The 14,141-nt window shown below is 36.4% G+C and overlaps 1 protein-coding gene across 1 annotated transcript; it reads left to right on the top strand.

The window, feature by feature from the left end:
• Positions 1-3,611: 3,611 nt before the first annotated feature.
• LOC100892595 (cilia- and flagella-associated protein 157) lies at positions 3,612-12,196 on the top strand. The gene is made up of 9 exons (XM_030997625.1): positions 3,612-3,736; positions 5,347-5,771; positions 6,250-6,521; positions 7,009-7,162; positions 7,534-7,801; positions 8,346-8,627; positions 9,792-10,009; positions 10,738-10,939; positions 11,499-12,196. The coding sequence occupies exons 2-9, from the start codon at positions 5,605-5,607 to the stop codon at positions 11,631-11,633; spliced, it is 1,698 nt and encodes a 565-aa protein (XP_030853485.1). The 5' UTR covers positions 3,612-3,736; positions 5,347-5,604; the 3' UTR covers positions 11,634-12,196.
• Positions 12,197-14,141: the final 1,945 nt, after the last annotated feature.

Genomic DNA, 14,141 nt, shown 5'->3' with positions numbered 1-14,141 from the left:
CATTTTATAAACATGTAAGATTTGAGCTATGCTGATCAGTATTCTACTAGCTTCTATTAAATACAGGTCAACTTTAACTCTGTGTTTACCTGAATATCATGTGCCAAGAACCAACAGGGCAATCACTTGTTTCATTTAGCACAGATTAAACCATCTCCTGGCGTTCAATTATCTTAGCAGCAATTATTACTCTTTCAGGATGTATATAGCCAAGGAATGGTTTGTGTTCTTAGAGGGAAAAGAACTTAATTTTCTCAGGGCAATATAAAATGTAGTTTCTTATGATTTATCCTCATGTTCAACAAATGTTCTGGTAAATCTGGCTCCCTCTCTCCCTCTCTCTCTCTCTCTTTATCTCTCTCTCTCTCTATTTATCTCTCTCTCTCTCTTTCTCTCTGTCTCTCTGTATGTCTCGCTCTCTGAGAGACTGTTTCTTGATCTTTCGGTGTCATACAAAGACTCGTCCGAAAATCAAGGTTAATTGGACAAGCCCCTAATGGTAAAATTCCCAGCTTTAGTCCAAGCATAGTATATTTAAAATGTGATATCTAACATGTGATAATTAGCATGGCTTTACATGTATTTTGTTTATTTCTTTTCTAAGTAATATGTTATGATTTCATCAGATATGTTGATACTCTTTTTCCTGATTCTCAATGAAGGGGTATATAAGAACTCTGTATAATTTTGAAGATTGCTTCATTTACTATTATTACCATTGTCATGATTGTGTTCATGCCTTCAGTGTTTCACAGTCTAAATTGAAGATGTCATTGTTGTTGCACATAACATTGAACAGTATTTCTCAACATTTCTGCACTAAGTATGGAATACACCTAATGGGATAAGTGCAAATATGATTGATTAAACTACTAAATTCATGTATATAATTACTAGAACTCTGTTTATAAAGTTGAAATTTACAAGAGAATAGGAAATTTATTGAAAGATATTAATTGTATTCAAAATTATTTAATAAGCAAATTCATATAATAGCATTTAGAAAAAAATATGATCTTTTTTAGGGTTGATGGCAAACTAATTTCATTTTATTTGAGAATAATTTATTTATAACCTAGGAGTGGAAAATTGAAGAGAAACAAAATCATTCATGAGCTTGTACTTAAAAATTCAAAGGTCGTGGGTTCAATCCTTGACACGGCACTAATGTCCTTTGGCAAGGCATTAATGTACAACTGCCGCTCAATACCCGAGAGAGAAATGGGGACCCGGTAGGATGACAAAAGCTTTACTTGTGGTAGCAATTGCCTATGCCCTGACAGTGACCATATGGTAGGAATACTCCCCAGGGAGGGGAGATGGTGCACATTGTGCGAGAATGAATCCAATGACCGGGATAGTAATATCTGTAAAGTGCTTAGAGATGGTATTCCGTATTAAGCCTTACACAAATCCAGATTATTAGTATTACTCTGCCATGCCCCAAAGCTTTCAGTAATGTATTGCAAACAGCTCATATTGGAATATTTAAAGATATAAATGTAATGCAGAGTTTTAGTGAAAGTCCCATGATATGCTATCGGGGGTAGAATATATAATCCTGTAAAAAATCACTCTGGAATGTTTGCTTTTTCATTAAGCACATGTTATCGTTGCTAGTTTTTATTAATTGTGATCAGACATCCATTGAATACCTAGTCTTATAGCTGGTGTGCTGATAAAGGCGATTCATTACCACTTCTCTCTTTGACCATCATTTCCACCTAATCCATGAACATTACTAAGTGTGCAGTACCCTTAAGAAACCAAACTATTATAACAATTTATTACAATGGATATAGCCAGTAATGAGACAACAACACCACTCTTGAAAGCTAGAATATTGTGTTTGCCCTTAGAGTAAGCAGCTCCTCTGTAATCCATATACCTTTTTTTTGGGGGGGGGGGGGGGGGTCTCTTCTTTTTGTTATCATTTTTTTGTCTATGGGTAATTATAACAAACAAAAAAATTAAAAAATATTGAAAAATAGTGTATTAATATAGATGTTAATTGAGGTAGGGGATACAAATGAAAGGAGAAAAAAGCTAAATATAGTGAAAAGAAAAAGCTCAATTTATAAATCTGGTACATGTGGTTGATATCAATTTGCGTCACTTACACTACATTATGCTCAAATATTATTTTCCGTAATGAAATGTAGACTAATATATTTTCTATTCTGTTTGTCATTTGCAATGCACATTTTTCCTTCAGATGGGAAAAATCATTGTGGAATTATTTTGTTCCAGATCTTTTATATGAGTTCCATTTTACTCCTCAAAACATTGTTAAATTATTTATGGATTGATTTTAAAAGATCTGTAAATATCATTCTTCACTTTATAATTTTCTTGATATGACCACGCGAAATTAAATGAAATTATATAAAGTAGGTCTAAGGTATCGGAGAAGTTAGCCTTCTAATTATAGATTTATTTTACTACGTGCATGCTCCTGGGGATAATCATATATGTATTGTATTTATCATTCTTTACTGCCAGATTTTCTTTTATGTTCATGATAGTATTTGACAGTATCTGTATATTTGATCTCTTGCAAAAATATAACAGGCTTATATTTTATTAGTATACAAAAGTAAGCATTATTTTCATTTAATAGTTTTTATTACCAAACAGTAAACTGCACCATAAATTTAATTATATCATTATGTTGTTAATGTTATGTTATGTTGTAAATATATAAATTATTTTTTGTCATTTGAGTAGTATGAATATGGCTATTCAACTATGGGGATATGTATGTGAAAATACATTTTGTAGAAACTCAAAATTCCCTCCAAGTTATTATTCTTTTGATATTTGTAAATTAACAAAAAAAATAATTGTGTGCGCGTTTGTGCATGTGTGTGTGCGTGTTTGTGTACTGTGTCACAGAAATTATCAGTTTTCTAAGTTGACTACCGGTATCCCAATTACGAATGACTGATCATGTATAACCTGTAGGCCAATAATATAAAGACCACTCGAAGCAGTAAACGACAAAATCGGCCTTTCATAGGCAGGATGCTTGTACTTGCAGCTTGGAAAAATCAATTCCTTGAAAAAAGTATTACGTTTACTCTCTTTGTTCCCTTAATTACAAGAATGGTTTTCTCTTTCTTGTTTTGTTTCTTTTTTTTCCTCTTTCATACCCAGAATGGAAAGTTGCTTTATGAGATAAGAAACAGATTATTAACTTTGGAAGGAAGTTACCAGTGTTGTAAAGAAATGTTAGGCAAAAATTAATTTCTGTTTCAGGCAAGTTACATTTCAAGTTTCCAAAGGCGGCCCAAATTAAAAAAATATATACAAAAAAATAGGTCAGCCAAGGAACAAAATACCACTGAAGTATAGCTCTAGAGACCCTACATGTTGTGAAGAAAATGAAAGAATCCATAATCCAAGAAAATTATATATTCGTGAAACAGCAAGATCTGAAGAATTAGAAAAACTAAACGGTATAGGTTAATGTTATTTTCTGTAATCGCTGCAATGGAAATATATTTTTAATTTTTTTTTAAATTAAAAAATACAAGAAAAGAAAAAAAACTAGGCCTAACGTTAGATCTACGCCGCAAATAAATAATGCGTACAAGATGGACAGAGATGGCGCTACGCACTTAGCAACCAAACTTGACGACGGCTCGCTTGGTCGAAACTCTCCTGTTTTTTGGGACGGGAAATACTCGGATAAATGCTAAAAACCAGAAGTTTTTGGGCATGAATGGAAAGCAAGGTAAGTTTATGGATTCAAAAATATTTATCTGATTATATTTGCGGTTAAATACGCTCAATAAAAGTGTATTTTTGGATTGCTTATAGAATGGTTGGAGGTTAAATCAGGTAGCACGACGTTATTTTAGGCATATGGGACCACAGTGTAGAATGGGTTAGACGTACAGTGCGTGCTACGCGAGCCATTCCAATCATATCATTTAGATCTATATTATTTATCATTGCAGATCTAGCTAGGCAGCTACAGTAAACTATATATATAGACTAAACGTGTGTGTGTGTGTATAATTGGGTTTTTACAGACGTGTATCAATCAGATATGATTATTTACGTCTGGGACCGACCTTTAACGTCACCATCCGAAACTGGACTTAGTCTAAAGCCAAGGATCATGGGCCATGGCTATGCGATGTTTCTAAATAGATATCTGCTCTCAAAATGAAGATTTCCACACCCTTGTTGATCTTTTGTCAATATTTTCATAATTTCACACCCAATTCCGGAGAAAATTCCGTCCTTGGGTGATTCTATTTTCCTCTCTCCATAATTCCATTAATATCAGATTTTCGAAATCTTAACAATTTTTTGAGAAGGCAAACTTAGGTCACGTGTGTGCGCAAAGTATGGTCACACCACCACACAATGATCACGGTTAACAATAACAAACATAGGTCTAGACTAGATCTACATCATGTCGATCTGATTCTGAAACTAATAATGAATAAAATGAGTAAAAAATGTGATCCCATCGATTGGTAGGCTATTCTACAATTTACAAATGTCAAAATCATATCCTCTTGATCAACTCACCATCACCCATGCTCAGTCACAACACATCTGTAATTTTCAGAAAAGATCAACACATTTTGCAGTCATTTGTTTGCCTCCGTTCCATAAAATTATCAATTTACTGATAAGGTCCTTAAGGGTGTGGAAATCTTCATTTTGAGAGCAGATATCCTCAAAATTGTAAGTAAGAAGAAGTGGGGCGCTAGTGTACTTTCATATCCATTTTTTTACCTGTAACTCTGACGTGGAGATACCCTACTATTACTAAAACGTACCAAAAATCAAATAAATCTTCATCACTTGTTCAAATAATGGTCATGATTTAAAAGTTGTTATGTTTCTTACCAGTTTCATGTAAATTTTCTTGTTTTTTGGAGTATTTTTTCCTAAAAACAAAGACATTATACTATACCGGTACACTTTCTCACAGGTTTCAAACTTTCAAACCGCTGCACAATTACAGTACAATTGCATACCGTACCAACGAAGGGATCTGGCATGCCCGCATCCCTTTGTCTGTACGGTATACAGTTGTATTGTAATCGTGCAGTCATCAAATTTTTGGAGCTCCCAACACTTTAGAGGGGCTTTAACTTAAGCTTTATACATATAGGTCTATAGACATATGGTTCATATTTCATTGAGAAAATATCTAAGTTTAATGAACATTAGTACAGCTAGTACTTGTTTTGTAACTGTAAGTGTAAAGAACAAATTTCATTGTTACACATTTTTTTTCAGATGTTATTTTGTTATAATATTAGAAAACAATTTTTTTAACCATGAATTGATTTGTTGTTCACCCTTTTCTTATTTCCCTAGAATGGTCATGTGACTCGCAACTACAAGTAAAATCAGCCACATCAAGCATTGATACTGCAATTCAAGGAAGATCTCTCACTTGTCAACTCATTACACCAACTCTCAACAACAATAAATATGTAGCTGTCTAGCAAAGCAAGAATCAACAACAAACTAAATTAAAAAATATTTTGTTGAAGACTATAAAGAATATTATTAAAGAAAGTAAACCACAGCAGCAAGTTTTTTAGTTTTTAAACCAAGGAAAAATCCAGCAACATGCCTCCAAAGAAGAAGGGAGGGAAGAAGAAAGGGAAGAAGAGTGGGAAAAAGAGCGGGAAGAAATCTGAGAGGGCATCGTCTGCACCCGACGGAGGGAGCCTGAGTGAGGTTGGAAAAGAATTCTTTCTGATTCAGATCCGAGATTTGGAAAGAAGGCTTGTCAGGTGAGTCATTGTATTTTTTGTTGTATCATATTTGAGTCTGAATTTGAAAAAACCCTTTCTCTTGAAATTCACTCCAACTATCTTAGCTTTTTTCTTTGAGGGGGGGGGGGGTTAATTCTGCTTGTGCTGCATGTTCTTTAAACTTTCATTTTGCTTACTTTTATTGGCTCTCATTAATTTGTCAAGTTTCCAGTGAGAAGTATTTTTGTTAATCATTGAATGAAATGAAATGAAAAAGTTTATACACAAGCTTCAGAATTCAAAAGTAGCTGTTTTGATGTACATTAATGTGTAAGAATTTTGGGAAATATTGTACTCAAATACAGTAATTAAACTTTACACTTACTGCGTAAAGGTTCACCCGTTTGGGGATAGATTTCTAAAGGAGACTGCCCTCTCTATATAAATGACTGCCCTCTCTATATAAATTACTGCAGGGCCTTCATATTCATGATTTTCAATAACATCAAAATTCCAGGTACCAGCAAAAATGTGATGAGCTGGAAGTGGGCAATGGGGAATTCAAATCGCGCTACGATCAGATGGGAACAGACAAGAAGGAGATCGTTGCCTTCTTGAAGAAACAGCTGGAGCAGCGTCAGGATGAGATAGCAGACCTGAACGATCGGCTGGTGGGGCTCCAGCAGGCCAAGGACACTGAGAAGGATGCCTATGAAGCCCAGCTGGCCCAGCTACGCAACGAGTTCCAGGAGACCAAGGACCAGCTGACCTCCGAGAATATGATCCTCAGTAAGTGATCTTTTTTCTACATTTAGAGGAAATAGATACCCTAGTGGGGGAAAATGTTCATGTTTATTTCACCAGCAACTCTAGGAAGAGTCCCCTTACAACTAATTTCTGTCTGTGGGTATCATGCATAGAAATCATTCATGACATTAAGTCTATTCCACATTTTTCATTGTATAGAATTACAATTTATTTTGAATGCAATGAAAAGGCATACAATTCACCTTTTTAGCCTCACATGTACATACAATCCTTTTTAGTGTACTGGAGAAGAATAATTTCTAAGCATATTTACATACTTCTTAGAATGACTTCTAAGTTTCATCAAAGATTATGTGGGGGGGGGGGGGTCTTTTTCTTCTTTTAATTTTGCTTGATATTAAAGTTTTTATTGCTCATTGATAAAGTCGAAGAAATAACAACCAATAACAGTTCATGAAATGCATGTTAGTGAAAACATCAATTGATTTATCATTTAATTTAATTTCAGGTGGAAAACTGGCTGCACTGGAAGAGTTCAAAGTTCAGAAGGAAGATTTGAACAAAAAGTTTGAGCAGATGGAAGAAGATATAAAATCCCAAGCTGACGGTCATAAAGATGAAATCTACAAGCTGGAGAAGAAACAAGTGGTAGACAAAGACAGGTATGTGTCAGCAGTACATTGAATTGATGAAAGTGAAAGAAAGGGAAAAGCTTAACAGTGAAGGAGTGCTCTCTGTTTCACCCCCTATGTAATTGCTAGATTGTAACATATCACTAATGGAACAAGCATCAATTCCGAAACTTCGATCCAACCAATATCCATTGATGAAAACTCAACAAAAATGTATGAAATTACCCTTCAGGAAGTTTAGGGGCATCTTCTCATTCTTTTGTTTTAAATTTTTTTCTCAAAAATTATTTCATTTTTGAGAAGGTAATTTAATAGCTTACACCACAAAGACACAGAATCCACATGGACTGTTTAATCGTCATTCCCCTGGAATTACCTACAACATTTTTTGTCTTATGCAGATTAAAACGTGAGATGGTGCTTCGCGTCAACCAGGTCGCGGCCGAGTTCCGTAAGGTTTCCAACAAGCAGATGGCGGACACCACCAAGCGCACCATCCGAGAGAACGTGAGCATCCACGCCCAGCTGGCCAAGATGTCCGACAAGACCATGGAGCTGATCGAGGAGAACGAAGAGATGAGAGCCAAGGAGAAGAAACAGAGGCAACAGATTGAGATGCTGGAGAGCAACGAGAAGGAACTGGCCAAAAAGAACCACAGTAATCAAAAGGTAATTCATATCATTTGGTTTCGGAACATCCAAGCCCCTGAGACTGACATGTTGGTCTTGTAGGCTGTCAGGGTCATGGGGTCTTGAGAGGGGATGTTCCTATTCTCTATACTGCATTCATATTCTGTATTCGGCTGTGCTTTTGCACCACTGCACATGACATATGGAGCATTCGGATATTTTAATTTTCTCAGGAAATTACTTTCATTACCAGGGGGGTGTTTCACAAAGACTAAGATTGACTTAACTATGGCAGGCCATTCATGCCACTAGTTGCTCCTACCATTGGTCTCTCAATTATGATCTTTAGATACTATTTTTTTCCTTCAATAATGAACTATCAAAAAGGTAAATTCTGTACATTTGTGACTTTGTACGTCCTTTGAGAAACCAATGCCAGGAATGGTTAGACTAACTAGTAGCATGAACGGCCTGCTATAGTTACGTTCAACTTAAAGTCAATCTTAGTCTTTGTGAAATACTCCCCAGAACCCAAAGTTTACCTTCACCATGTAACCCAATTTCTTGAACCTATCCTACCCAGGTCATCAGGATGCTGACGGAAAAAGCCAAACAGCAGGAGGACGTGATCGCCGACCTTGAGGAGAGGGAGAAGGAGTACCAGGAGCTGGAGGCGGAGATGGGTCTCCTCCGGCAGCAGTCCGACTCCTCCCGGGAGGAGCTCCAGGCCATGGGCAGGGAGTCGGATCAGATGATGGAGCAGATTGAGCTCATGGAGAAGGAGGCTGCTCAAATGGCTGATATCAAGATCAAGCTGGAGAGGATTCTAGCGGAAGCTGCGTACTCCCTGCACAGGATACTCATGGTAAGAATGGTGTTCTGGGGGGTGTTTCACAAAACTTGTCATCAGTGACAAATGACAGTTTTCGTTATAAGCTACTGAAATCATTGGTTATCAGCAGATTTGTCACTGATTTTGTCATTTGTCATTGAAAGAAGGCTTTGTGAAACAGGTCCCAGGTGTTATGGTTTAGTGGGGTATCTGCTCAAGTCCCAGCCAGGGTTTCACAAAGATCATAACTCGAACTTAACTCTAAGGTGGACGTAAAGATTATGGAGAGCCATTTGTAGCCTTAAAATAGAATATATTCAAAATCAAAAATTCAAGTATTTTAGACTTTTTATAAATTCCACATCAACAACATGAAATCTCCTTGATAATAGAAAATATGAACAATTTGAATCAACATTTTATTCCTTTAAAAATAACTTTTACAAAATATTTTCAAAGATGCTAACGGCTTTCTATAATTGTTAAGTCCAACTTAGAGATAAATTCAACTTAGGATCTTTGCGAAAGACCCCCCAGGTCTCTTAAATGTCCTTTGGCAAGGCATTCATTTTCATTTGCACCTCACAGCCCTAGTGTAGTAAATGGATACTTGGTAGAAAGTAATTTGTGGAATGTTCTTTAGGACAGCTTCTCTGAATTCAATGCAACAGTAGTACTTGAGAAGCAGCTTCAGCATTCCTTAGGATAGATGTGTGAAATATATTTAGCTATTATTATTGTTATGATGGTTATGGTGATGATGATGCTTTCAAAGACATTAAAGGTCATGCAGAGCAATGGTATGAGTCTTAGAAGTGAGGAAATAAAGAGTGGGGTGATGTTCCTTTTCAGAAGTAGACTATAAGTTCTTCCAGATATTCATTACCCTAAAATTCACTGTCGCATGAAATTACAAGAAAAGAGAAAGTATGCTGTAATTTAGATTATGAACATAGATGAGGTATTCCACTTTTGAGGGGGGGGGGGGCAGTGTTATGCAGCAGCCCACAGTTCTGAGCATCTTTTTATTTACCAGTTAAAAATCAAAGAAAATCTTGTAAAACATTTGGGGGCTAACTTAATTGTGAACATATCAGTCTGCTTACTTGTCCAGATGATGATCAAAACAGAATTTATATTTCTGTTTAAAAAATTCAAAAAATTAATTGTATTTCTCAATTTCTTGACTATTTCTAGCACAACCCGGACAAGGAGAGTGGAAGTGGTAAGATAAGTCTCGAGGAGGTGGAAGAGAGAGACAACATGCTGGAACACCTCTTGGTGATCCTCAACAGTGCCGCGGCCATCGGTGTGGGTCCAGGCCCGGAGTCCTTCATGCCTCAAGAGGAACAAGTCTACAGGACCAAGAGCAGGGAAGCCATGTACCCTGGCTCGGGCAAGGGACTGAAACGAGGGTATGTATCGTCTGGATCTAAGCTTCTTCTTCTTCTTAATGGTTAATCTGCCTCCTTCAATACTGAAGATTCTTGCAGATGATACTGGGGTGTGCAGGTGGACCACTTCACCGGGGTTTCCCCCTACTCTTATACAAATAGTGCAGTGGGTTCTTAACATGCAAAGGTGGTGACTCTCCTCGACACGTGGCCTCCATTTAATGTCCTATCCGAGGGACCAATGATGACAAAGTCTCAGTCACATGTGATGCTTTTAACTGCCTCACACACAAAAATACCTGCTGCAGTAAAGTTAAAACCATTCTACTTATACAGTCAAACCTGCTTTAGTGACCACCTATCTACAAAGACCACATTTTTTGTTTCCCTTGAAAACGGATTCTCATTGAAACACATACTAAAGGAACCTGTCTACTAAGACCACTGTTTGTGTTTCCCTCGGCGGTTGCTATAGACAGGTTTGACTGTAATTGATTTGTAAGAGGGGGTGATCGAGGAAAGGTGTCTGCATGTAAAAAAAATGCCTGTAACGTGTACTCTCTTATCTCTGTGTTACAAGATACAGAAGTACTAACTACCGTACACTGCAAGCTCACATCATTTTATTTTGCTGTAGTTTTCTAAAGATTGGGAAAAGAAGATATATATATGATTAATTATTCAAGATGTGCCCGAAGTGCTTGCTTTCTGAGTTTGTGTCTCACTTTTTTTGTGCTTTTCTCCATCAGACTGGCCCCACTCTCCCCCATTGCCAAGGGAGTGTCTACCCTCCCCCACTACAGAATGGGTGACCTGGGTTTGGTACCCCGCCCCAAGCCCTCCTCGTTCCCCTCGGACAGGACCAGGCAGCTCTCGGCCACAAGTCGCCTCAACAGACTCCAAGGGGTCAAGTCGCGGTCAGTGGGCATTCAGACAACTAGCTCAGCTAAGGTATGTATCAATTCCCATCACTTCTTTATTCTCATTCTTGTTAAGTTTTCATTTCAATCTTGCAAATTGGAACTTTTTGAAGTGTGTTACTTTTTAGGCATTTCACTCTTGCCTTCTGTGTGCATAACACTAAACCGTGAGGAAAGCAAACTACCAGGCAGGTACACAAAATTGACACCACTTCCTGGCCAGATCACAAATTAGATTTGTGCACAATTTTTCAATGCTAATCAAACATCAACATTTCCCTGAAAATTTCCTATTTGCACAGCTTTCCAAAATCAGGACTATGTTCTTTTGCCTGTTGGAGAAAACTTGATTTTTTTTTTTTCAAGGGTGGTGATTTTGTCATTCTTATAAAATAAAGATAATAAATATTATCGAAGTTCTGTACTGAACTTTAAATTAGTACTACGACTTCTCAATCCATCTTGAATACAATACAGTTTCATTCTCAAACAAGTTTTCCAATACATTGTAGGTTTAATTTAAGTGACTAGAATATTTTAATTCTTCAAATGATTAATTATAAATTAATTGTTATTCTTCCACCTTTCAGCCTTTGTTCAGACCCGACCAACTCCTGGGAACAGATGCCTCTTTCGCTAAATCAGCCCTGGTGCAAGAATTGGCCGTCACGCATAAACAGCGCCCTCTGGCTCCCGTCATGATGCCCGTGAAAGGGGTGCGGTGATTGACGTCTTGTATTCTTTCACCATTGAAGCAGCTACGCGAAAGCACATGCAATCTTAGACAATTCGTGAAAGGAAAATATACCTACCGGTAATTGTTGTGCAACTTTTTGTTCGAAAGCAGTGTTAACTTATAACGAACTATGGAAATCACTGCAGATGTAATGGACTTCACATCAGTGGATATTTACAAGCATTCATGACACATCACACACTTGAAAATTGTCAATATATGGAAGCACTGCCTTAATAAAGAAATATATACTTTAGTGGTAAGCTTAATATTATACACACACCCACGTTATATGCTATATATAATCACAATGCACATTGCATTAATGTGATGGTCAGCGCATATAAAATGTAAAGCGGTATCATACTTTATAACACATCTCTGTGGAATTATATTTTGTGATTAAGTATTATTTCTGAATACTACATTATGCATGCAATACCTAGTTTTGTCATGGAGGAAAAAACATTGAAGTTTCATACTTTAACACAGAATATGTTACCATGCTCAGAAATTCACCCCATAAAGTATTCTTTGTTATAAAGAATGACACAATGTGATTCCATGACATTTGCTCCGGCGACAATTGCTCCGCTGTAAATTTCATACACTAATCGAATGGCTAACTTCAACCCTGGATTCAACACTATACCCTACCCTAAACCTAACCCTAAACCTAACATAAAACCCTATTGAAACCCTAACCCTAACCCTATACATCTTAGACGAAATAAAGCCCGGAGCAATTGTCGCAGGAGCAAATGTCGTGTCACCCACAATGTCTTATGAATGCCCAAGGTATCTGATGGCTCAATACTGTTTCCCAAGTGACTTTGAATAACATAATTTTAGAATGATGGTTATCATGATTTTGATGTATATTTATCATTATGCCTTCTGAATTTGTTTTGTAAGTATGTAGATATATAAATTTAGGATATTTGTATGATAACATATAGAGGTACTGTATATACTATTGTACATAGCACAACAAATTAAAAAATACAATGACGTTTTGACATCTAAACCAAAATCAATTCTTATCTTCCAAGTGGTTGGATTGTGGTGCAAAAGAATTTGATTAATTAATTTTATTGGAAGCTATTTATGTTGATATAAAATATGAGACTCCTCAAAAATATTCAAATATGAAGGAAAGAATTTGCTAAAGCTGAAGTGCAAGTTTACTACTTCAATTGCTTTTTACAGGTGTAACATTATACTTCATACTAAGTTGCCTGTGTCATTTGAAAATAGGAAGGTTCAGATAATTGGTATTACGCATTCAGGAATAAGAGGGAACCAGTATTCAGTACCATTTGTTCATAAATTGTGATGTATTCCTCTCCTCTTTAAATATATAAAGCCTCAGTCACAAATGCCATTACGAACGCCGTACGAACGATTTTCAGACAATGGAAATTCGGGAAGACAATGGAATAACGGAGATTCGTACAAACCTTTGTGACCGTAGCTTCAACACAACTTTTGATCCTTGATGAATTGAAAGAAGTAAAACTGAATTCTACCAATCAAACTCTGATCACTTACCGGTATACATCCAAAGTATCAATCAATTTTCGCCCAGTACATGCACGGACTCCTGCATTACCTCAGAATATATTCTTGCTGTTATCTAAAGAAATGATGTTTGAAAACGACCGATATCTGTCCTTGAAACATAGCTCAATCATGAGATATCATAAATATTTAGGGCACATTTTTAAATATTTATGCATTTTGATGTTTATTATGATTCGGTATGCTAAGAATAAGTGACTTTTCACTCAAAGCAACATTGGTAATATGTAGAGAAACTGTACTGGTACACTCCGTAGTGTAATGCATTTTTTAAATCACTTTACAGTATTTCATAAACATAAACAGCATGCACCAAAATGGCAAATCATTATTTCACAATCTATAGCGCTATACATGTACATAGATTCACATATTGTACTTTGGGGGAAATATATAAGAAGAAATGCAAGTATGACTTATATCTAAACTTGTGAAGTAAACTTTGTGAAAATGTGTATGCATTATCAGAATAAGTGCACTTAATTGCAATTATAAACATAAACATAGCCACAAGAATACCCCTGCTAGGTTAGAACTATATTATGCATGCACATGACAATGTATTATAGGGATTAACAATGAAAGCAGTCGAGTGTTATAGGGTTTTGGAAATGCAAAGTCACAAATCTGACTGGTTCAAGAAGAAAGTCATTGACAGACATGAGTACATTCTCATTGCTTGTACCCACACCATAGATGGGCATCAATCGTCCTATTAGGGTACCGCATGTTATCAGTATTTTATGAAAAAAGACATTTGCTCTTACGATGGAGTGAGTTTGAAGTCTTAATTTTGTTTGTTTGAAGCTTATGAAAGACCTGGGCCCTGTCTTACAAAGAGTTGATATCAATCGTAACTTCTTTGCGATTGATATCAATCGTAACTATGTACATAAGAGATAGGAGACTGCAAACT

The sequence above is a fragment of the Strongylocentrotus purpuratus genome, unplaced genomic scaffold (genome assembly GCF_000002235.5).
Source record: "Strongylocentrotus purpuratus isolate Spur 01 unplaced genomic scaffold, Spur_5.0 spur5_scaffold_4, whole genome shotgun sequence".
NCBI classification, from domain to species: Eukaryota; Metazoa; Echinodermata; class Echinoidea; order Camarodonta; family Strongylocentrotidae; genus Strongylocentrotus; species Strongylocentrotus purpuratus.
This window is presented reverse-complemented; position numbering and strand designations above follow the sequence as displayed.